Genomic DNA, 22,914 nt, shown 5'->3' with positions numbered 1-22,914 from the left:
ATTACAACATTTGCGGCCTGACCATAGAAACTCCAAAATCAGATGAGATGGATAGACGGCTCTCTCTCCAACTGTAATGTGAAGGTGAGTCCCCTGGAGCAGGGCTGTCCCCCAGGCTCTTCTCCGCATTGCTAGCTAGCTCCTGGGCGGTGGCACCGATGCCATAGCATTGAGGAGCAGGGACAGAGAAGGCGAACTCAAGGGTAGAGCAGAGCTTCTCCAAACCAGTGTAGCTACATCACCCCTGAAAAGGGCTTTCAGAGCTAATGCCTATTGAGTGATGGATGCTGAATGGCAGCTCTAGCTTCATTCAGACTTACTTACATGGTCAAAAATGGTTAGGGTGCCCACTAGACTAACCAGAAATTCTGCTAGTGTCCATTATAGCCATTGCATAATCATTGCACCAAGACTACAAGGGGAAAAGAAAGCAATCTTTTCCTTCTTAAAGGCAGACACCAGGGCACCTGGTTGGCCCAGTCGGTTGAGTGTCCAACTCTTGATTTCAGCTCAGCTCATGATCCCAGGGTCATGGGATTGAGCCCGATGTTGGGCTTTGTCCTGAGTGTGGAGCCTGCTTAAGATTCTGTCTTTCCCTCTCTCCCCGGCCCTCTCCTCTGATCACATGCTGTCTCTCTAAAATAAAAAAATAATTTTAAAAAGCAGATTTTTAAAAAGTATGCTCTGTACTTTTCCTCCAAGTGCTTCCTCCTGATAATTTTCTTTCCTCTGTGGCTATTCCTGAAAGACACTCCTTATGCTCCAATTTACTTAAGAAATATATCACCAAAGCGCCATTGTGTGGACTGGTCCCCACACGGAAAATTCCTAATTTGGGTTCATTGCCAGAGAAGTCTGATCTCTTAGTTTATGACTGAAGCTGGGGAAGAGTGGGTGCCACGGTAACAAAAGGAGACAGCTGTGTTGAGACCAGTAAGTGAAACCATTGCTGATGTTAACCCTGGTGGAAATGTTTAAGGCCCTTTAGCTTTTTAAAACTTCTCCAAGACAATAAGACTCATGCATAAATATGTAAGAATAAGAACATTTATCAAAGCAATCAAAAAGTAAATAATCATAATTTCCACCTATGGGGACGCAGCTAAATATATATGTGTGTGTGTATACAGAGGTTCACATGCATATATATGTATATATACAATACATACATATATATGTATTGGAATATTAGGCAGCCATCAAAAATGGTGATGCCATCTACATTAATCGACATAAGATGCCTGTGGTACAATCTGGAAAGCAAGACAGATGATAATAGCATAATCCCATTAATATGGTGAGAGAGAGAGAGAGAGAGAGAGAGAGAGAGAGTATAGGACAATATACTTTAAAGAACTTATTAACAATAAGAGCACTTGGGTGGCCCAGTTGGTTAGGTTAAGTGCCTGGCTCTTGATTTAGGCTCAGGTCATGATCTCACGAATCTTGGGGTCGAGCTCCAAGTCAGGCTGTATGCTGATGGTGTGGAGCCTGCTTGGGATTCTCTCTCTCTCCCTCTTTCTCTGCCCCTCCCCCTCTCGTGCGTGCTCTCTCTCTCTCTCTCTCAAAATAAATAAATAAACTTAAAAAAAATAAGGAAGATATGAACTATTCACTCGGAACTGGGGATAATGTTTATTTTCCTGCATGTATTCTCTAAGTTTTCTCATAATGCCTTATTTTTAAAATAAAAATCAAAGCCATTTCCATCTGAGGAGAAAACAGCTACTCAGCAAGTATTCATGAGCCCTGACGTCTGGGGTGTCAGGGACATACTAACAGTTTCATGGGTCATCAAGTATCAATGTTCTTGACACTTGTCTTATTTTCATTCTGACTATGGCTTCAGACTTTCAGGCAGGGATGGCTACTTCAGCCTCTATGGGACAACGTCATTGACCAAAGTGCTTGCCTTGACAAAACCGTGGATAATAAATGAATGGAAAACTAATTCCATCATGAATGTTAGTACATTTCTTGTACTGCCTCTGGACCTCCAATTTAGGAAACAAGGAATGAGATCCATTTTTAAAGGTCACGAGTATATTCTAACTGTATGGGACTGACCAAGCATGTAGCTAGTCTTCAAAATGCCCCACCATGAAACACAGTCCCAGTATTCTGCCTGGGGCTTTTGGATGACTAATTTGGGGGAAATCTAATTTGGATGACTAATTTGAGGGGCTGTGAAGAGCCCATGGTAGACACATAGACAGGCTGCCTGAACGAGAGATGCCTGATCAAGCCCAGTCCAGCCACCCCTGCCCGGCACCAGACAAGTGCGTGAGGACACCCCCAGTGGCTCTTGCTTCAGCTGCCCAACTACAAATGCATGAGAGATGACAAGCAAGAACCACCCAGCTGAGCCCAGCCAACCCACAGGCCTGGGAGAAGTAGTAATAAGCTGCTATCTTCATCTACTAAGTTTCAGGGTTTGTTATGTCACAGTAGATCATCAAATGACCAAGGCAAAACCAAAGAAGCTTTTGTTACTAACCCAATCATTTTCTCCACTTTCCAGTTTAATTCACAGTTTCCTACAAAATCTTGAGTAAACAGGAACTCAGTTGGATGGGGGCAACTTAGTGTTGGTCAACATGAGAAGCATGCAAAAAAAAGAAGGCATTATACCCATTGAAAGGAACAAAACTTTAAGATCTGATATTTCAATGTATGAAAATAAGGAATGACTACGGAGGACTGTATAAAATACTTTCATACATGATGCCTGAGAATACAGTGTTTGATGCCTTCCTCCTCCACGCACCCCCACCCCTTATTAAGATAAAATTCCCAATGCCAAGGAAGCCCTATCATTGAAGAAAGATGAACGATTCAATCTTAATACAGTAGACAGGCAGGACTTCCAGATCAGTATAATAGAGTCTCAGCATTGGAAAATACTTAAGCAACATATGCAGAAGTAGGGTGAGCCCTCCACTTTAGACTCTCAACTCTGAGATGATATCTGTCCAAGGTGAAATACTAGGGGATTTAAAAGGAGTCTACTGACTCAGCAACACAACGTGTTTGGGCAATAAGCAAGACAGAGGTGCACCTCTGGGTATAACTGGTGATCCACTCAAAATGGTAACATTAAGATCTAGCCATTCTTGTCTAAATTGGATTAATGTGGATGCTCATCAAATAGTTTTAGGCACTCAGTTTATAGGAGAAACCAGAGAACTCTGCAGACCCAACCATATATACTAGAAATGACATTTTCTTTCTATCCCAGGACATCCACATCACAGCATGCCTGATGATGTAAAGCAAATTTCCTACTATTATGCACGCTACAAGTAGGACTAGGAAAAATTCAAATGATTAGTTGGCCTAAGACTTCAGGGTCAGAAATCTGTAGAGACATAAAGTCAGGGCCTTGCTTCTTTTTATTTAAGCCATCTGGACCCATCCTTCCCACAGCCATCAGATTTTAATAATGTAATATTTGGCCCTCACTTCTAACCTAGGAATACTGACTATAAGAAGATTGAGTCTGAAGTTCGTTACCATGGAAATGACTTTCTAATGAGGCTTCAGGACTACAACACTGTTGTTTTGGTATGCTTTGCTCCGTTATGTTTTGGAAGTAGGGTGGTAGGAATGGGAGAAGAAAAAGAGAATGAATCATTCAAGCCAGTTTTTTCTTTTTTCCACCTGCAGGGCTTCTATACGTAAAAGTAGCATATCCCTGGAACAAAGAATTTCCATGCACAACTCAATTAATATACAGACTCGCTGCACTTTTTAAAATGTCTTTTATTGGTTGTACATTTTCTTATGAGATCAACACACCATTTCTTTCAAGGACACCTTGCTCCTGAATACGTATGCTATTTGTCCTAGCTATGAAAGTCATAGCAAGCACTTTGACAAAAAAGAGGTGGATGGGTGTCTGTTGCCATTATTACTGTCTTCTCTCTCTTCAAATTGTTGTTTGAGTCAGTTCATAGATTGACACAACATTGAACACAACACACACAGTGTGAAGTTTTACATACACACGCACAAACATCCGGAGACCAGTTAGAGTCTACGGCTTGTTCCTTCCTCCTCAGCAGCAGTATGAAACTGAAGAATATCCTGAGATAGGAAATCAAAGTGTAAGCTCCTCACCAACAGAGGAGTCCAAGTTTGACTTAATGTCCCAATTTCATTTTCCTTTTGAGGTCACCATACGAACCATGTAACAACCACTTAGTTCAACATCTCAGCCATTTCCTTGGTCAAAAACAGATTCAATGAACTAGTCTGTATCACACCAGAACTTTACTCTTCCTTTACTGTGCTCTTGGATCAGGAAAGAGATGGCAAATAATAGTTGTTCTTTTTATAAGATACCATGATTGGAAATTTCACCATAGAATGACCTATAAAAGGCAAAATTACCTCCACCTTTGGCAATTATTAGAATTCCTTGTATAGTGACTGACAGAGGCCAGTCATCCAGGCTGTTAAGTATGAACCACAAATGGCATTTGCATGAAAAGATGGATTTCCCAAGAATAAGGAACCTAGAACAGGTGGCTTCTCCAGATGTTAAAACAAACACGCCGTCTTTAAAGCCACCTTCAGTATATTTCTGGTAACTCTGTCCAATCTTAACCTACATCAATACCAATGCTTTCATCTACCCCAAGTCCTGCACAGTAGCTATTTCCTTGGCTTCAGGAATTCTGAGATAACATCACCATTTACGATAAGCAGTAGTTCAAAAGAAAACAACAACAATAATGCACACGATCTGGAGAACAGGAAAACAAGGCTAAAATAAAAATGCATGGTGGCCACCAAAGCCAATATGGCAAAGTCAACAAAAGGCATAAAACAGGTATTTTTAAATACAATCCTAGAGCCTGACTGAAATTATCAATTGATATTCATAATTTTTCTTTCCTGGACAATGGTGAGAAACGCTTTCGCCTTGAGAGAGCAGCCCTGTATATTTCCTTATAGGAAAACGGATGAAGTACACCCTCCCCGACTCCTTTCCCTCCACAGCTCACAAGCAAAACGTTCCCAAGGCCAGAGCATCAATTTCCCAATCACCTCAAAGGCATGGAAACATTCTACCCACATCCTTCAGAGGCCTTTACTTTATGAACTTCTAATGAATTCCATACTCTCTAGTCCAGTCTGCCTCATTCATAAAGAGAAGATATTGCCATCCATAAAGAGGAGATGATTTCCACCAGGGAAAGCTAGCAGCATGTTCTACAGAGCAGGAAAGATGAGGGAGTCAGTCAATGACGGAATCCACAAAATGGTAGTCATTCTGCTATTTCACACTTTCCAGAGACACAGTGTTGGAGATGGGGTTTTGAAGGATAGGGGTGCACAACCTCTCCAATCTCCTTGCATCATATTTCAGGTATTAGGAAGAGTTTGCAGGGCCTAACAAACATATGGAATTACTTCCTTCTTAGCATCAAGGGATTGTAGAGACCAGACATGTTTCCACTTGCCCAACAGCTGTCTTTACAATCAACACGGCTTACAAACAAATGTGGGGTACAACACAGGAAAACAATCCATCACATATACAAATAAAAAAGGTCTATCATAAAATTCACACCATGTAAGGGAAAAAAGTGTGTGTGTGTGTGTGTGTGTGTGTGTGTGTGTGTTTCCTTAAAAAGACCAGATTAATAACTGGAAGCAGCATTTTCAGCAATGAAACTGATGCACAAAGGAATCTGGGGAAACCCACCTACTTTACTAAAATTCTTATAAAGTTCAATTCCATACAGAAGTTACATCCTGCATTCCATCAGGCTTTTCACAAAATATATAGAAAAATTTTGGTGTGTTTAAACAAAGACTTTGAACTACATCCTTAACACCTTTTTCAGCTTTAAGTGACTTAATGTGATGATTCTGTACAGCAGAAAATATGTTGCAATGGCGGACGTTAATTACGTCAAGAAGGCATTTTTTTTTCCTTTAAAAATACCTGTTATTTTACTAAAACATCATTTCGGCCCCTATAGAAAATCACTCCTCAAAAAATAAATTTGAAACTAAAAAATAAACCAAACACGGGGATAATATGACAGATAAATTGTCTGAATCTTCTTAATTGAACCTCCTCCGGTGGCTTTTTATGCAGAGATTGGCCAAGGGCTCCACAAATTGTTGCCAAATGTAGCTTTATGACACATACAGAGTTCTAAAATGGGTGCTGGAACCCCCCAGCTGTTCAATTTGGTTTAGCGGCTAAAGCACCGTTATCAGAATTCACCATAGACTCTGTGTGTGTAGAAGGCACCTGATATGTTTCAATGGATGCCTAAGGATCCCCTTGTGTTCAGTTCAGGACAGATAACACCACCTGTTTTCAGCTTCCAAAGGCTGTACCAGTTTCCCCTGACCAATCTTCACCTGGAACACCCAGCGAGGGTAACCGTTAGCTTGACTCTCAGATGGGACGCGGCTCTGTGCCAAAATCATACAAAGAACTTTAATTTTTTCTAAATGTCAATAACCAAAATGACAACTCCTGTTCCTGGAAACATAGAAATGTAGATATTCCACTGCCCATCAAGAGCCCACTCTTGCCCCTCCTTGCCACTGAGATCAGATTATTTGCAACCACTTCTGAAAAATAAGCAATTCAAGAGTCTATATGCGTGGCCATCCCATATTGATGTTTGCATTTTCTTTCAAATGATTCATGCTCAGAAATTTAAAGAAATGGCCCTCTCTTTTTGCCCTTCTACCTCCAAGCCCTGTTGGCATACAGAATACAGCAGAAGCCAGGGCTGCAAAGACAGCATTGGCCACAAAATTTCCCGGGTTCTGTGGCTGCTTCTGGTCTCCAAGTAGTGACTTCATCCAAAGTCCCCAAGCCTTTAATAGCCACAGAGACTTAAGGGGAATGATAGTTAAGTGAAGGGGGATTGATACCGGTAGCCAAATATTCTCATTGGAGGTTGATGGGGCTTTCAGATGGCCATCACACTCTTCTCTCTTCCCCTTCCCTTCCTGACCAGAGACCCCCACAGGCACCACTCTACACAGTCTGGAAACCACTTGGTGCCCTCGACACCTCCCTCCACGAGTACTGAACACAAGCAAGGAAGACAATTTGAGATCGGCAGAAAATAAAACTACTTTCCCACACAAGTCCCTTCTTCTGAAAACTCAAACTAGCTTTGAGTGTTATGTTTTAAAACTACAAATTCTCCTCTTCTGATGAAGACCTGTAGTGTCTTTCTAAGAATATTCACCATCCTCTGTCTCATGGAAAAAGTATGTTCATCAGATAGCTTTTGGTGTCCACCGTCCTTAAAACCATCAGCCACCAGAACTAAAGATGAAGGGGCTCAGCTTTGTGCCCAAAGTCTGATGACAGTCTCCTAAGCAGGGACCTGACTTGCTTTGTTGAACTAGCTTGCAGACTCCAATACGAATGAACATTAGTAGTGACCAAATGATGCTAACTGCTTATTTCTGGCCACAACAGAATATTCCTTAAGAGGAACAGATACCCAATCCAGCAATCCTTTTTTACAGGATGAGTGGAAGATTCACTGTAAGGTCTTACGTTCAGAAGGAGGGTTTTGCTAAAAGTTCTCTCAGACATCCCTTACATTCATTTTCAAGATTCGGGAACAACAGAATCCAGGTAGGCAAACCAAGGCAAAACTGCTGGTTCTGAGTTCTGCCATATGAAAATGGTAGGATCGGTTCCTTTCCACAGAAGCATTCAGTCAGCCCAGGTCCTGTGTGCGTGGGCAGTGGAAAAACAAGCAAATGCAATCAAGGAAACCAGGAAAGACAAGGTGGCCCGCTCGAAGCCACAAACTCTGGGGACTATTTAGGAAGTTCTGTTTCCTACATTAAGCCACAAGTAAGTGCCTCAACTTTCCCGTGCTTTCCCTGAAATCAGTCTCCAGGTCCTAAGAGCATTAACCTCATTCCTCGAAAGAGACCCTGAGTCCCAGAAAGAAGTGGACCCTGGGGAAACCCTGTATGTGTCAAGAGGAACAGCCCCCAGAGGAATCTTTCCATGCTGACAACTCTTGAGACAGAAACACAATGCACATCTCCAAAAATCTCACTCTAAACTCCCAAGAATAGAGGGCTCAGAGTCCTAGTTCAAATGACAATACAAATGATGTCAAGATGCTGACAGTCCCTGGGAACTGGATTGGATATTTTTTAATTCTATTAACACATGTTTGTGTTAGAGGTGATATTTTTTTCTTAAAAAAAAAACAAACCCTACCACAAAGTCCTTGACTTTCCTTTGTGTTTCTACTTAGGGCCCAGTCCCCTTCACGTCAGTTAGGAAAAGAGCTTTTGGAGAAATTTTGCTTGAAAAGGGAGTTTGAGGCAGGAGCTAAAAAGATAAACCCCAACTTAGGTGCTGATTCCAAATGACTCCATTAGAAAACTTGCAGTGGGGAAATTATATTTGCATAGCTGTAAACAGTGACTCTCTAAACCCCAGCAAAACGACACAGCTTCTTTGCAGATACCAAGAACAGGTGGTGAGTGATATATCTGGTGGCAAGGTGCTTTCCCCAGAAGGATGGTTTCATTTTGAAGGCTCTGGAATTCAGGTTTTGTTTCCCAGGGCGAAGAGAAAACTTTCTTTCAGGTAAATTGCCAGATCAAATACTTAAATATGCTCTTCAAGAGTTTCCAAGCAGCCTTCTAAGTATAATTTATGTTTGCCTGATGATGCAGCAGGAAGAAAACTGTTTCTGAATAACCAAGCAACTGCAGCTTTAGGTCAGCTGTGCTGGACTATTCTGGAAGAGGAAAGTGGAGTTGGGCACCTTAGGGGACAGACAGTTCTTTGTGTAGTGTTCCTACAGCAAAGAAGGGACAAGGGTTGACCAAAGACAAAGGAAAGGACAGTTGTGCTGGTCCCATGGGGAAGGCAAAGCTTTCACCAGAGATTAGGGGGCCCAGGAACTCAACAAGGGACCCAAGATAATCACATCAGAAAGGAGGCATTTTGCATAAGCCCCTTAGAATAGAAATTTAGTGAGGATTAAAGAAAGGAGTAAGATAAAGCAGCCTTGTCTTTCCAAGTCCAAGGACAGTACCCAAGGGGTGGGCCCAAGTCTCCTGTCACAGTGAGAGCCGAGAGCTCCGTGTCTACCTGAGAACAAGAATTTTGACCCCATACTTATCTTTCTTCCTTTCTCGAATGATGACCAAAAAGAACAGGGGGATAACGTGGAAGATTTTAAGACGTCTATCTGCCTTCCACTTCTGATGTAGCTATGGCCTCCCAAATTTTCAAATCTTAATGCAGTTCAGGAAAAAGGAAAACCCGAGGATTAGTGTCTGGCTTCATGATCCTCCCTGCACAAGCATCACATCTCAGAGAGAAATAAAATGGAAAGCTAAGAGACAAGAATGCCGTTGATGTCTGAGAGAAGAATGCTTTTTATTGCCAAGTTGAAGTACGTTACGCCAGCTATTGTATGGAAACGGAAAAAGCAGGTACTCAATTTCATCTGAGGAAAACTGTCCCATTGGCCTCCAGGGCAAGGAATACTTACCTAAGAAAATTAAGAGGCAATTTCCATGGGACTGAACAGTCTCCACTCTTCCCAAATTCATTTCTATGTCCATCTTCCTGATCTGCCTCAACAGCTGAGCTGAATACTAACTAAATGGAAAAGCTCTATACACATATTCAATCAATTGGAGTTTTGCATTCGATGCTCTAGGACTGGTATTGGCAAACCATAACCTGTGGGCCAAATCCAGCCCATTGCCTGGTTCTGTAAATAAAGTCTAGTTGGGACACAGAACCACGCTCATTCATTTGTGTATTATTTATGGATGCTTCCACACTGCAACCCCAGACCTGTGTAGTTGTAACAGACTAATGCAACCCAAAGCCAAAAATATTTACTATCTGGCCCTTTACAGAAAAACTTTGCCAGTCTTGGTCTAGAACGTCACAGTCCACATTCTGCAGAGCAGAGGTTATTGATCCTGTGGGGTCTATAAACTGCACTCCACTCCCCTCCCCTCAACAAAACATGTTTGCAAAACTACGTGTTCCATGTACCATGTGCGTTTTCCTAGGGAAAAGGTCCTAGCTTTCAACAGATTCCTAAAGAAATCCAGAGTACCCCAATTAAAGCCAAAGAAAACCAAAGAGCATCTTTAGCTGCCAGCATATTAACAGTGCTAAAACACACACACACACACACACACACACACACACACACACACCCCTAGACAAGAGGAACACAGACCTTCTACAATAAAATCTCTCTTTTTTTCTATTCTAATAGGGTTGGTTTGATAGCTTCCACCTCCCAGATTTTACTCTGGCATTTTTCCACCTGAATATGTAAATTTTCAGGGGTCCAATTAACAACTGCGTCTTCTATTTGCTAATTCAATAAAAAATGGAAGGTTGCTTTTAAGCCAGCAAATCTCCCTCTCAGTCATAGATAGGCATTAAGAAGACAAAATCCCCAGCACGATAGAGATTTAATTCATTTTACTTGATCTGACCACCAACTCCAATGAATTTTATGAATATATGAATCTTCCCTTCAAGGCCACAGGCAGTCACGTCACCAAAACAAGCATTTGGGGGGGAAATCAGGAACTGGGCATCCATTGCACTTTTAAGCCAAAAGTTAAGCATTTTGTTAGACGACTTTCGGAGAAACAGAGTAGTTTCTCTGAGCAGAGCTAATGAAGCCTCTTGGTCAAGAAAAGCATTTTTAGTGTTAAAAACTATGAAAACATTAGCCCTTCTCTGTCACTTTTGTGACTACCTTCCAAAGACACTAAATCAAATGCACTTGGAGAAGCCAGGGGTCGCGTTAGTCTCAGGGCTGGCTTCCTCAAATGCTGAGGCTAATGAGTATTTCATGTCCTAGACTTGGACGTCTGACATTTCAAGACTAACAAAGAGCACAGGAGGGTAGGACCACAATTAAAAAGCTAATCAACCAAAGGTAACCACAAACAATAATAATGCTGACGCACAATGAGTGGAGTAATATAGAGGGTCGAGTGACCTGTGTGTATGTACAGGAGACCTTCCAACTTATATCAACTTAAATATGGTTTACACATCTCTCTCTTTATTTTAAAATTAGTTTAGAACTTATAACACGGTTCACACACACACACACACACACACACACACACACTCTAGAATTTAGACTCGTAAGTCTAGCAAGCCATTCTACTTGAGCACATAAGATATCTAATCACCATGTTGTACATCATTTCTATGGGGACAACGTATTCCAAGTTCCAAGTCAGTATTCCATGAACACGCCCTCTCTGATGTGGCGTGTGAAATATGCCAATTCCCAGGCCCCGCCCTGGACCAATGAAATCCCAAACTTGGCACAGGCAGTGTTCACCAGCTCCCAGTTGATTCCAGTGTGCATCAGGTTGAGAACCATTGACAAACTCCTTCTCTGTCTCAGTACGATTGTTTTGCAAGTTTGGGCCCTGGGTTCACAAACTGGAGAGGCGAATGCATGAGAACACACTCGGTTAAGAATATTTCTAAGTAGAAACCGCACTGAACAACAGGTATGAGTTGTCTGACTCAGACCAGAACGAGGTTTTGCCTTACATACTCCGCCAAAAGCTGTGACGGAGGGACCTCCGAGTTTTTTACTACTTGTTTTTTTCATTAAACAGATGAAGAAAAGAAGGAATACAGTTGTGATGTTTTTTTCTCTTGGTCTCAACAAGGGAAACCGCCCAATTTAGCAAGGTAGGTGAGAAAGAGAAGGGCCATAATCACTGGGATAATACATTTTTCCTGGCTGGAAGAAGATGAGGAACAGAGGTAGCTTTAAAGAAGATGAAACTACGTTTGATCAAACAGGTATCTCTTGGAACTAGGGGTACAAAGAAGTGTACGGGAGGGCCATACTCACTCTGGGCAACTGCTCTGAGCCAGACAAAAGACAAGAACAAGGGGAAAACGCAGACACAGAAAAACTAACGACTGCATTTCAAAACCTAAAAGGGAAAGAAGAGAAGATTTTCAGGAGGAATAATCTCCATATCTGTGAACTTGAGGCAAAGAAAGAAAGACAGGGAGTTCTCTTCTTCCTCTCTCATCAAAATTCTCCATCGTCGTCCTTCAAGAATAGCCTCATGGAAACCCAACGTCCAAAAGCCATGTTTGCTGGTTATTATCAGTTTACAGCTTCCCTGCATCAATTCACTCACTTTTCTTCAAGGAACCTAGAGAACCTAGGGGCATATTTAGTCTTAAGAAAGAGCTTTCACTGCTTTGTCAACCTGCCGGGAACCCATAATGGCACTAGCCTCCTACGGAGTGCTATCCCGTGCTGCTGTGTGCTACTGAAGTGAAATGTGGCCTCAACCACTGGCAATCGGGCCATCTATTCCTAGGAACTAATTCAACCTTCCCCATTATCTCCTATCCTGTCAAAGAACTTTTATTTTCTTGTATTGCAGCCCTCCCGTCAATAGTAAGGCTTCTTTATTGAACAAGGGGGAAGAAGAGAAGAAAGCAAAGAGCGCATCTTAACACAAAGGCAAACCTTGGGGCTTATGCATTGTAAGGAGGGACAGAAGCAGAAGAAGGCACCAATTCTCAGTGTGGTTTGACATGACATCTCCTCTCAGAACTGACATATATCCTCCTCGCTAAGTAGAGATGTCCACAGAAGCCACTTGGCGGAGCTTGGGACTTACCAAATATACACAGGCACACATGTAGAAGGGTAGATAGGTGATATAAAACTGCATCAGGAATCACATTCCATTAATACCACAAAGGCCAAGAGAACCCAACTCGTGACTCTGAGATGTGACAAAAGTGATTTTATGTTTCCCAAAGTTGGGGAAAGGGTATGACTGGGATACCTCACCACTTCACCTGAAATATGTGGTTACTACCCAGGAGTTGAGCAGAAATCTAAGGACGTGGCAAGCAGCCACAACAGCTGGAACAGGTGTTTTACAAAGAAGAGCTCCTCACTGTTATTGTTATAATACTCTTAAAGATGCATATTAAATAGTTTCCTCTGGACCACAGACACGACTGAACTTAAAAATAAAAGCCCTATAAATATTGCCAACCCAACCTTGCCTCTTGTATCTCCCTCCTTGCATAAAATGGAATCTTTTCAACCAAGCACTTAAACATAAATATTAAAATAATAAGTGGGACAGACTACAGATCTACTTACAATTTCATCACTACGGTAGCACCTTTTGACCAGGGCCAATGCATTCGTTTTATGAAGAACAAGAGAAGTCTGAGAAGCTTAAGGACTCATATGACACATCATTAAATATTTAATCACCTTTTTAAGTCCTAAGCCTTTGCCATATTTCATCCATCTAGACAGTTCATTCTATACTATAGATTCCAAGGCCCCCTTTGGAGGGGGAAAAAAAGGAAAAGAAAAGAAAAGAAAATGGGGGAAAACAACCTTCTGAGAGGCAGGATTAAATTATCTCAAGGATGAGTTTCTATTGGTGCTTTAGTGAACCTGCTTCACCCTGTAAACCCACCAATCCACAGGAGGGCCAACCAATTGAGTCCACGGTATTTAGTCTCCAAGAATCAATTTTACAAAAGATGCCACGTCTGTTGCTTTGGATTCGTGTAGGGTGAAAAATGGATGTTGCTGCAAGAGAAAGGAAAAACACATGGTATTAATATTCAGCACTGACAATACATGAGATTAGCAACTTAACAGATGTGTTTGGTAAACAGATTAAAGTACCCCTATTAGGATTAAACTGGACTCTTCCAACCTCTTCCCAAGTCAAGTATACGCCTAGTGATGAGGACATTCTAAAGATAACTTTTATTATAAGCCTCCCATTTTGAGATGTTTCTGCTACAGAGTATTTATCAAGTATATGCCTAGTGATGAGGACATTTTAAAGATAACTTTTATTGTAAGCCTCCCATTTTGATATGTTTCTGCTACAGAGTATTTATTATTTGGAAAATATATGTAATTAGGCTATATAAACTCCACCTATGGTAAAATACAAGGATTGGCAAAGACAGCCCGGACTCTGATTTACAAATAACCCTGTCCCCTACAAAGTAATTTTAGACTGATACAGTGGTAACATAATGAGAAATTTCATAGATTTATGCACACTGATTTCTCAAGAATTGGATAGCAGAAGGAGAAACCAATTTTTGTAGCATAGTAAATGGGCAAAGCATTGCTTTCCCTTGACCCTGGAGAGCTGGTTTGGACTGAAACAGTTAACAAAGCCACTCTCTAAGCCACATCGACAGCCACGAGTTGTACTTATGTCTCTCTTAATGAAGAGTTGATCCATCTGGAAAATAATGCAAACTGCCAAACTCTAGGTATGTGCAGAGAAATTCAACTTGGACATTAAAGATTGAAAAGCAAAAAAAAAAAAAAAAAGTCTCTATTCATGCAGCTCAGATTAAGCAAACTTCACAAAAATGCCATAGCAGGGGCCCCTGGGTGGCTCAGTCGGTTAAGCGTCTGACTTCGGCTCAGGTCATGATCTCACGGTCTGTGGGTTCGAGCCCCGCGTCGGGCTCTGTGCTGACCGCTCAGAGCCTGGAGCCTGTTTCGGATTCTGTGTCTCCCTCTTTCTCTGACCCTCCCCTGTTCATGCTCTCTCTCTCTGTCTCAAAAAATAAATAAATGTTAAAAAAAAAAATAAAAAAATAAAAAAAGCCATAGTGAGCGCAGGCATAGTGGGTCCAAGAGGCCACACAGTGGAACAATTCTGAAGAAAATGAAGCCATTTTCTCTGCACCAACATGACCCTCCCCCAAAGGCACAATTTTGTTACAGTAAGTTCCCAGGTGTCACACTGGAACCTCACACCTCTAATATAAAGGAGATACATCAACTCACGAACCATAGTTCTAACAGTGGGAAACAGAATCCAACAAACAAACCAAAAAGGACGATTCCTTTGGGTAGAACCTAGTGCCAGTGTCATCTTCCACCTGTCAGGTACACCCTCCCCTCCGTCACGGCCACCTCCCTCATTGTCTGGTGGTATTATTTTCAGTGCCTAGTTGAGCCGCTAAATAGGAGTGTTTCTGCACCCAGACATGTAGATGACTCGCTTCGTTTCTCCCTGACTTTGGGGATGTTAGTTTATCACCTTCATGTTGCCCCAGCGGTAGGTTTTCTCACCGTATGTGTTTTAAACCTGACGGCACAGGGCTAGATGAGCCAGCTCTGTGGGGAACTGGATGCCCGCCCATTGAAGGTTTAGGAAGCCATGCAAATGGAAAGAGAACAAAGGAATGAAACCCAAAAGAAGGTAGGTGGTCGCTGGTCAGTATCGTGACTCAAAACACGGAAAAGAGGCTGTCTGCTTTTGCCCATCTAGAAGATACAGGTTGGGTGTTGGCTCAGAGCCTTACCCCCACCATATTAACCAAAGTTCTAGATGCCGGGTCCTGTGTCCTGAGCTCCTTACACAAATAAATAGCAGAGTTACTTCCGATTACTAACCACTTATGCAGCACACTTACCAAGGGCTTTACCATCATGCTTATTAGCTTTCCCACATCCTCTGACATTTCGAGGTCTCTTAGTGTACTTAAAAGTTTTTACTATCAAAACAGGACATGTCAAACCTCAGATTGTGTCCATGACTACTGCCGATGCCTGCCAGCCCTATCTTGCCTCTGGTTCTGCTCTGCCAGTTAGCTCAGTGAGGGTAGCCTTAGTCTGTGAATGAATCGAACGACCTAAACCGACGTCTTTAAGAAAAAGAGTCCTCAGGCATCTTGTAGCATTCCCAGGCTGGGAAAATGCTGTGAGAGTCAGAGGACAGGGGGAGGGGAGGACAGGCCGGCATGTCAAAATGGAAAGTGTGACTTGCCTTCTTGTGTGGGTTTTGAGGCTGTAAAAGGTTGGGAGACAAGCCAGTCCCTTCTATAAGCAGTAGACTAGGAATAGCAAGGCCAGCAACTCGGAGATGAGCAAATGAGGCATCATGGATTCCTCTCCCCAGGCTGCATTTTTCTAAAAAGGAGCCAGCTACAGCAAGGGAGGACATTGCCAATGGTTGTGCCTGGAGAAAACATGGAGATCCGAGAACACACTACCGGGAGCACTGGGGCGAGCCGCAGTCACCAATGGTCACCATATCTTCTACACAACACCTCGTCCCTCATGACTATCATTTCCTACGGGTTCAATCATCCTTGCTCAGCACTTTGATTCAATCTAGAACTTCCCAGGATATTCAAAGAACATAATCACCTCCCTGGGCAATCATCTGCATCACCTGATTATCATTTCTGGTGCTTCTCATCTGGGATTGGGGGGTCAACAATCAATGTTCCAGGGGCCAAATCTAGCCCACTGCCTATTCATGAAGTAAAGGTGTACGGGAACACAGCCACACCATCTGTTTACATATTGGATAGAGCTGCTCTCACACTAAAACAATGGAGTTGAATAGCAGCCCACAAAGCCGGAAACATCTCCTATCTAACCCTTTACAGAGCAAGTTGGCTGGTCCCCACTCTAGAGGAACAAACCCTACTGACTCATGTCCCTCAGTGGGAGTTTGAGAGAACAAGGAGATGATGTTGAAGCATGTACACCCTCCATCCAGTTAGGGAAAAAACATGTGAGATTTCTATAAGGGGTACATGTCTGGGTTGGTGCCTTAATTATACTGTCCTTCACCTGGAAAAAGGATTTTTTTCCCCTTTCTTCACCAACTCCTACAATGTAAACAATAGTCTCTCAGCATGTGTTTTCCCAATGCTAAAGTCAAAGAGTTTGGACTCAGATTTTCCATTTAAAAACCTCAATTCCACAGGAAAGCAGGGAGCAGTTATAGCCTTAAAAGGCAAATCCATTTCCAGTCACAAAGGCAAATGCCATAAAAAGAACTGGGGGGGGGGGGGGGGGGAGGGGGGAAGCACATGACCTTATAACATTAATACATAGACCATAAAAGACCACAGCATTAGAACATAATGGAAAGGTGGAATTCAACATCACTCGCTCATGTATACGAAGCTAGAACTCAGCATTTTTTTTCCCAAATGTGTTTCACTGAAACCTCTGATAAGAGGCCCCTCGGAAGGGAAAAAAATGTTCTGCATTTTAAACAGGCAGAAATATATAGAAAGTGCTCTTCTTTTTCTGAAAATAGGGACAAACAAGACAACTTTAAAATAGGAGTACAGGCTTCATAAGACACCCCAGAAATCACCCCATGTCCATTGCACTTTATGTGAAATTAATTTTAAAATGCTCGGGAGGTTGCATAAGTATATCCAAAAAGGGTAGCCAGGACTGAAAAGGCCCCCGACTGGCTATTAAAAACATAGCCAGAGAGGAAATGTCCAGCCCAAACAGGTGGTATGCTAAGTTTTCTCAAGCAATTACGCATCCTCTTTCCTCCCTCCACTGTGGGTCACAGTTGAATACAGCCAACAGAATGCTAAGTCCCAGGGGATGCCTTTTTATAGGGGACAATTGCTGCCCCAAGGAGACCACCTTTTCTATTCTGGAACTCTCCCCAGGGTTCTTTTATGGTCCCTCAATCGGAGAATGGTTCAGACTGAAATCAAATTTTAACCAACAGAGCTGAAAATCCATGTGATTGGCTGTGACCATCACCTATTGTGTGGATGGGCTTTCTGTAAGTCTTTCTGGCTTGACATCTCCAAGCTATACTTTTTCTTTCCTCTTTTCCAACTTTACTGGAATAGAATTGGCTTATAGCATCGTGTGAGTTTAAGTGTACAATGTGGCGATTTGGTACATATTTATATATTATGAAATAATCACCACGATAATACCATCCATCACCTCACACAGTTAGCATTCTTTTTTTGTGTGATGAGAACCTTTAAGATCTAGTCTCCTAGCAACTTTCAAGTATGCAACACAGTATCATTAACGATGCTATTAACTATTAACAGTGCTATGCACATTCCATCCATGTTGCCACAAACAGCAGAATTTTTTTAAGGCTGAATAATATTCCATTGCATGTGTATGTGTGTGTAACAAGTGTTCTTTTCTTTTTTTAATGTTTATTTATTTGAGAGAGAGAGAGAGAGAGAGAGAGAGAGAGCGCATACACAAGTGGGTGAGGGGCAGAGACAGGAAGACACAGAATCTGAAGCAGGTGCCAGGCTCTGAGCTGTCAGCACAGAGCCCAAGGCGGGCTGGAACCCATGAACCATGAGATCATGACCTGAGCTGAAGTCGGCGCCACCTAGGCGCCCCTCGTGTGTTCTTTATCCATTCATGCACTGATGGGCATTTACATTGTTTCTATGCCTTTTGCTACTGTAAATAATGCTGCAGTGAACATGCGGATCCAGATGCTTCCTCAAGATAGTGATTCCGTTGCCTGAGACATTACACCCAGAAGTGAGATGTCTCGATCATACGATATTTCTATTTTTCTTTTTTTGAGGAACCCCCACACTGCTCTCCATACTGGCTGTATTAATCTGCATTCCCAGCAACAGTATGCCAGGGTTCTCTTTTCTCTACCACCTCACCAACACTTGTTTCTTATCTTTTTGGTAACAGTCATTCTAACAGGTGTAGTTTGGATTGGCATTTCCCCAGTGACTAGTGATGATGAGCATCTCTTCGTGTACTTGTTGGCAAAAACCTCGTGGGACTACTTCAAACCAAAACCTTCTGCGCAGCAAAAGAAACAGCCAATGGAAGGAAATGGCAACCTACACAATGGGAGAAAATATTTGCAAACCACGTACCTGATAAGTGGATAATATTCAAAATATATTTTAAAAACTCATACCACTCAATCGCAAAAAAAAAAAAAAAAAAAAATCTGATTTTTTTTTTTTTTTTTTAAATGGGCAAAGGACCTGAGAAGACATTTTCCCAAAGAAGATATACAAATGGCAGGGGGGCCTGGGTGGCTCAGTCGGCGAAGCGTCCGACTTCGGCTCAGGTCATGATCTTGCGGTTTGTGAGTCCGAGCCCCGCGTCGGGCTCTGTGCTGACAGCTCAGCGCCTGGAGCCTCCTTCAGATTCTGTGTCTCCCTCTCTCTCTGCACCCTCACCCCCCGCTTGCACTCTGTGTGTGTGTCTCTCTCTCAGAAATAAAATAAAAATTAAAAAGAAAAAGAAATGATGTCAGTGTTTGCTCTTATTTCTACCAAACAAAACTTCCTTCCCCCGCTAAAGTTAAAACCTCGATACTTGAAATAAATCTAGGGAATGGTTAATGCAAATTAGCAAATAGTCAGAATTTAATCATTCCCCCCCCCCAAATGTGTTTGAACATACAATTAGATAAACGTTCCCAAGTTTAGGTGCTCACCATCTATGCTAAAGAACCATGTGTAATTAGCTCAAACTTGGGAGTTACCACAATTTCAGAGAACCTATTTTTAGACAAAAATTCTGAGATCCTATTCTCACCCCTTCTTTTCATAGTTTGTGCAAATGGTAAGCTGTGAATGCAGAGGTAAGACAATGGAAACTAAGAAGGCTTGGTCTTACTTATTTTCACGCATGTGAAAACCAGAAGGAGAAAACAGTCTATCCCCCCTAAACACTCACCGAAAAGAATTCATCCTAAATATGTTATCAAAACCTGATGAGTTGTCCAGCACTTTTTCCCCTCATTACAGAAATCCTTTAAATCATGCTTTCCTTCATTTATAAGTGGTGGCTCTTGATATCACAAGAACTTGAAAATATAAATTTTTATAGGCATCTAGTGTATATGATAACCAGTTTACCAACGTGGAAAAAATGACGAAGCAAGGCGGCCCGCCCCAGGTCATGCTGAAGAAGGATTTAGGAAGCACAAAGGACCCGACTCTTGTTTTCTCGAATTCACTTCCATGTCAATGAACCAGCTCCTCCAACACGGTTGTTTGATTATAATTTAGGTCTTAGTCACTCTACCTTTACTAGCTGTTGGTCAGGACAGGTTTACGCTGGGAACCATACGTACCATAAGTTCTGGATATGTTGGCCGTTCTTTGGAATTCTTCTTCAAGCTTAAAGAAAAAAATTAATCACATTAAAACCTAGGAACCATCTGTATTTTCACTAGCCTAGGACGTCAGAACCTGCAGAAGACTAAACGTAGCCAGCTTTAAAATGTATTGAACACATAAATCTCCTGTCTTGACTCCCCCCTTTTGTTACACCTTTAAAATTAGGTTTTAAATCACTGTCGGTGTACCTTAACAGGAAGAAGAGGTGTGCGTGTGTGCGCGCGCACGCGTGTGTGTGTGTGTGTGTGTGTGTGTGTGTGTGTGTGTGTGTGTTTGTGCTGCATCCTTTTGGTACTTTTAAAAAGTATCCTTTTGATACTTTACCAACAACATACAAACTAGCTCTCCTGATCTACAGCCATTATATTCCAAATTACAAATCTACTTTCCTTCAAAAGAGCTTTCACTCACCCCTCCCCCTGGGAAAGAAATTGGCAGGTGTTTCTTACATTACATCTGTTATCTCTTCACTCTCTTCAATGCCTGGTTCTCCTGGCTTCCGGTTCCCTTGAATGTATCATTTGCTTTTATATATTCCTAACCGAACCCACCTAAGATAGAAGCAATACCTCCATGAAATGTCTAAAGTAAGGCTACTTGTCTACAACCTCCTAGCTGATGAAAGAGAAAACACCCTCAGTCAGTGCCTAAGCAGTTTTTCTTCTTAGAAATTCTCTGTGGCCGTGCACGATTGTCCAGTGGCTCCCATTCTGTATATACAACTGCACATATACACAAATGTCTTAATAACATGTGACACCGGAGGCAACAGTAACAACAACAGTAACTTCTTACTGCAGTGAGACCAACCCTTCCCCTCTAGCCTCAACCCACCCCTGTATCCACCCATGGCCTTAAAATAGAAAAAAAGAAAATAAGCAGTTTATTTTGGAGTTGGAATCCCAGGTTACAGAATGAAGAAAAGGAGGATTCTGGAGACTGTGGTTTGCAAGGCAACCTACAGACTCCTCTGCCCACGGGGGCACAAAAGCATACATGAATGGAAAGGGAACTTAGCCTGGCATCGAAGTAACCAAAATGTGACTGATCATTAGGTAGCTGCGATTTGTGCTAATGGATCATTTTGAGCAGATGGGAGCTTATATGTGTGACATGAGCTCTGCTCCTCCCCCAAAGGCTAATAACAACGGGGGGGGCCTGGGGGGGAGGCGGGGGGGGGGGAGGGACAGAGCCATAAGAGAGTGAAGTCACTGAGACGCTTTGAGAAACTGTGGTGTAAAACAAAACGAAATGGGAAAAAAAGAGAGAGAGAGGGAGAAAGCTTTTGAACCAAAACAACTTAAAACAGCCTACCAGTTTATTCCAGGCAATGCTGTGAGTAGAAGCCAGGGAACCTGAGACAGGGTACAGTAGATGTGAGCAGAGAAGTTTCAACCTGGGACTGAGGGCAGATCTAGGACCTAGTGACCTCAGTGACCAGACAACCTATGAGAGAAAGTTTCGTCTCAACTGAGGATAAAAATAAGAGTGGATTAGAAAGAGGAATTATCAACTGTCAAAATCAGGTCGATATGAGAAGGTGTGCCTGAGTGAAATGAATGAGACCTTGGACCCTTGGACTCACTTATGACTTTGTATCTATATCCTTCTGGATCTCTATAGATACATATGTATCCTTCTGTATCTCTATAGATACTTACGTATCTATATCCTGAGGTTCTATAGTGCTTTACTGCCGGTTCTCAAATGCAGGTGATTTTGACCTCTAGGGGATACTTGGCAACCTCTGGAGGCGTTTTATGGTTGATACAACTGGCATCTAATAGGTAGATATTAGATGTGGCCCAGCATATTGTTAAACATCCTATAATGCACAGCACGGTTGCCCACAACAAAGACTGATCCAGTCCAAAAAGTCATTAGGGCTGAGGTTGCAAACCCTTGGGCTACGTGTCCTAGGATATTCCTCCTCACTGCTGCCTTCTCTCTCCTGCTCAGAAATGAAATTCACTTACAAGCAGCCCCAGCTGGCTCATCTGTCCTTTGCACACATTCTCAACACTACCACGTCTCTATCCCCGAACCCCAGAAGCAGAAGTTGTCTTTCTAAGTTCAAGAGCTCGTTCACCTAGATGGAAACACAGGAGGAGGAGTGTGATCCCAGGAGCGTGGCTGATTTGCACACAGACCATAGTGAAAAAACAAAAGGGCTAATGCACAGAAGCCTTGGGTTTTCGGCTACCGTTCAAAGCCAATCAAAAACCAGAAAGTCTTCCCCCAAATCTGAACAATCTAACTTCTGAAAAGCAACAATGAAAAGCACAGATGCAGCATTAAATCCATGCTCGCTAGTCACGAGCTCGATTTCAGGTGTCTCTACTTAGACAGGAATATTAGTCAGCCATCAGGCCAGGACTCTGCATGGACTCTGTTAACATCCTCCTTGAGGACCATCAGCCACCTTCACATCACCAGCTTCCACCGGTCAGCAAGTGAACCAAGGGAATGACAGGAAAGGAAGCTTCTTGTTCAAATGTTAGAACAATGGCCACTTCTACCAACCAGAGATCTTTGTGATGTTGCTGATTTTTGAAGTTCTATTTAGCAGAAAATGACATAAGACTATCTTCTCATCAGGTAGACAGATGTAAATGCTTCCTTTTTTTTTAAGGAGAAATCTTTTTTTTTTTTTTTTTGAGAGAGAGAGAGAGAGAGAGAACGTGAGTGGGGGATGGGGAGAGAGAGGGGGGGACAGAGGGATCCAAAGCAGGCTCTGCGCTGACAGCAGCGAGCCCAATGGGGGGCTTGAACTCATGAACCTAGAGATCGTGACCTGAGCCAAAGTGGGACACTCAGCCAACTGAGCCACCCAGGCACCCCCAAGGAGAGATCATTTTAAGTAAGGATGGTTTATCTTTTTACTTCTGGAACAGGTTAAGAAAAATTCTCTAGATTTTTTTTTCTTTCTTTTC

The 22,914-nt window shown here is 42.4% G+C and overlaps 1 protein-coding gene across 2 annotated transcripts in view; it reads right to left on the bottom strand.

Moving 5' to 3' along the window:
• Nucleotides 1–3,744: 3,744 nt before the first annotated feature.
• MAP2K6 (mitogen-activated protein kinase kinase 6) overlaps nt 3,745–22,914 on the bottom strand; it is a 121,574-nt gene continuing 102,404 nt past the window's right edge. For both annotated transcript variants that reach the window (XM_060645564.3, XM_060645565.3), the window contains exons 11-12: nt 19,936–19,981; nt 3,745–13,625 (exon numbers count right to left, since the gene is read on the bottom strand). In XM_060645564.3, coding sequence (XP_060501547.1) covers nt 13,548–13,625; nt 19,936–19,981 — 124 coding nt within the window. In that variant the 3' untranslated portion in view covers nt 3,745–13,547. The remainder of the gene's footprint in view (nt 13,626–19,935; nt 19,982–22,914) is intronic.

This window comes from Panthera onca, chromosome E1 (assembly GCF_046562875.1).
Source record: "Panthera onca isolate mPanOnc1 chromosome E1, mPanOnc1 haplotype 2, whole genome shotgun sequence".
Taxonomy (NCBI): Eukaryota; Metazoa; Chordata; class Mammalia; order Carnivora; family Felidae; genus Panthera; species Panthera onca.
This window is presented reverse-complemented; position numbering and strand designations above follow the sequence as displayed.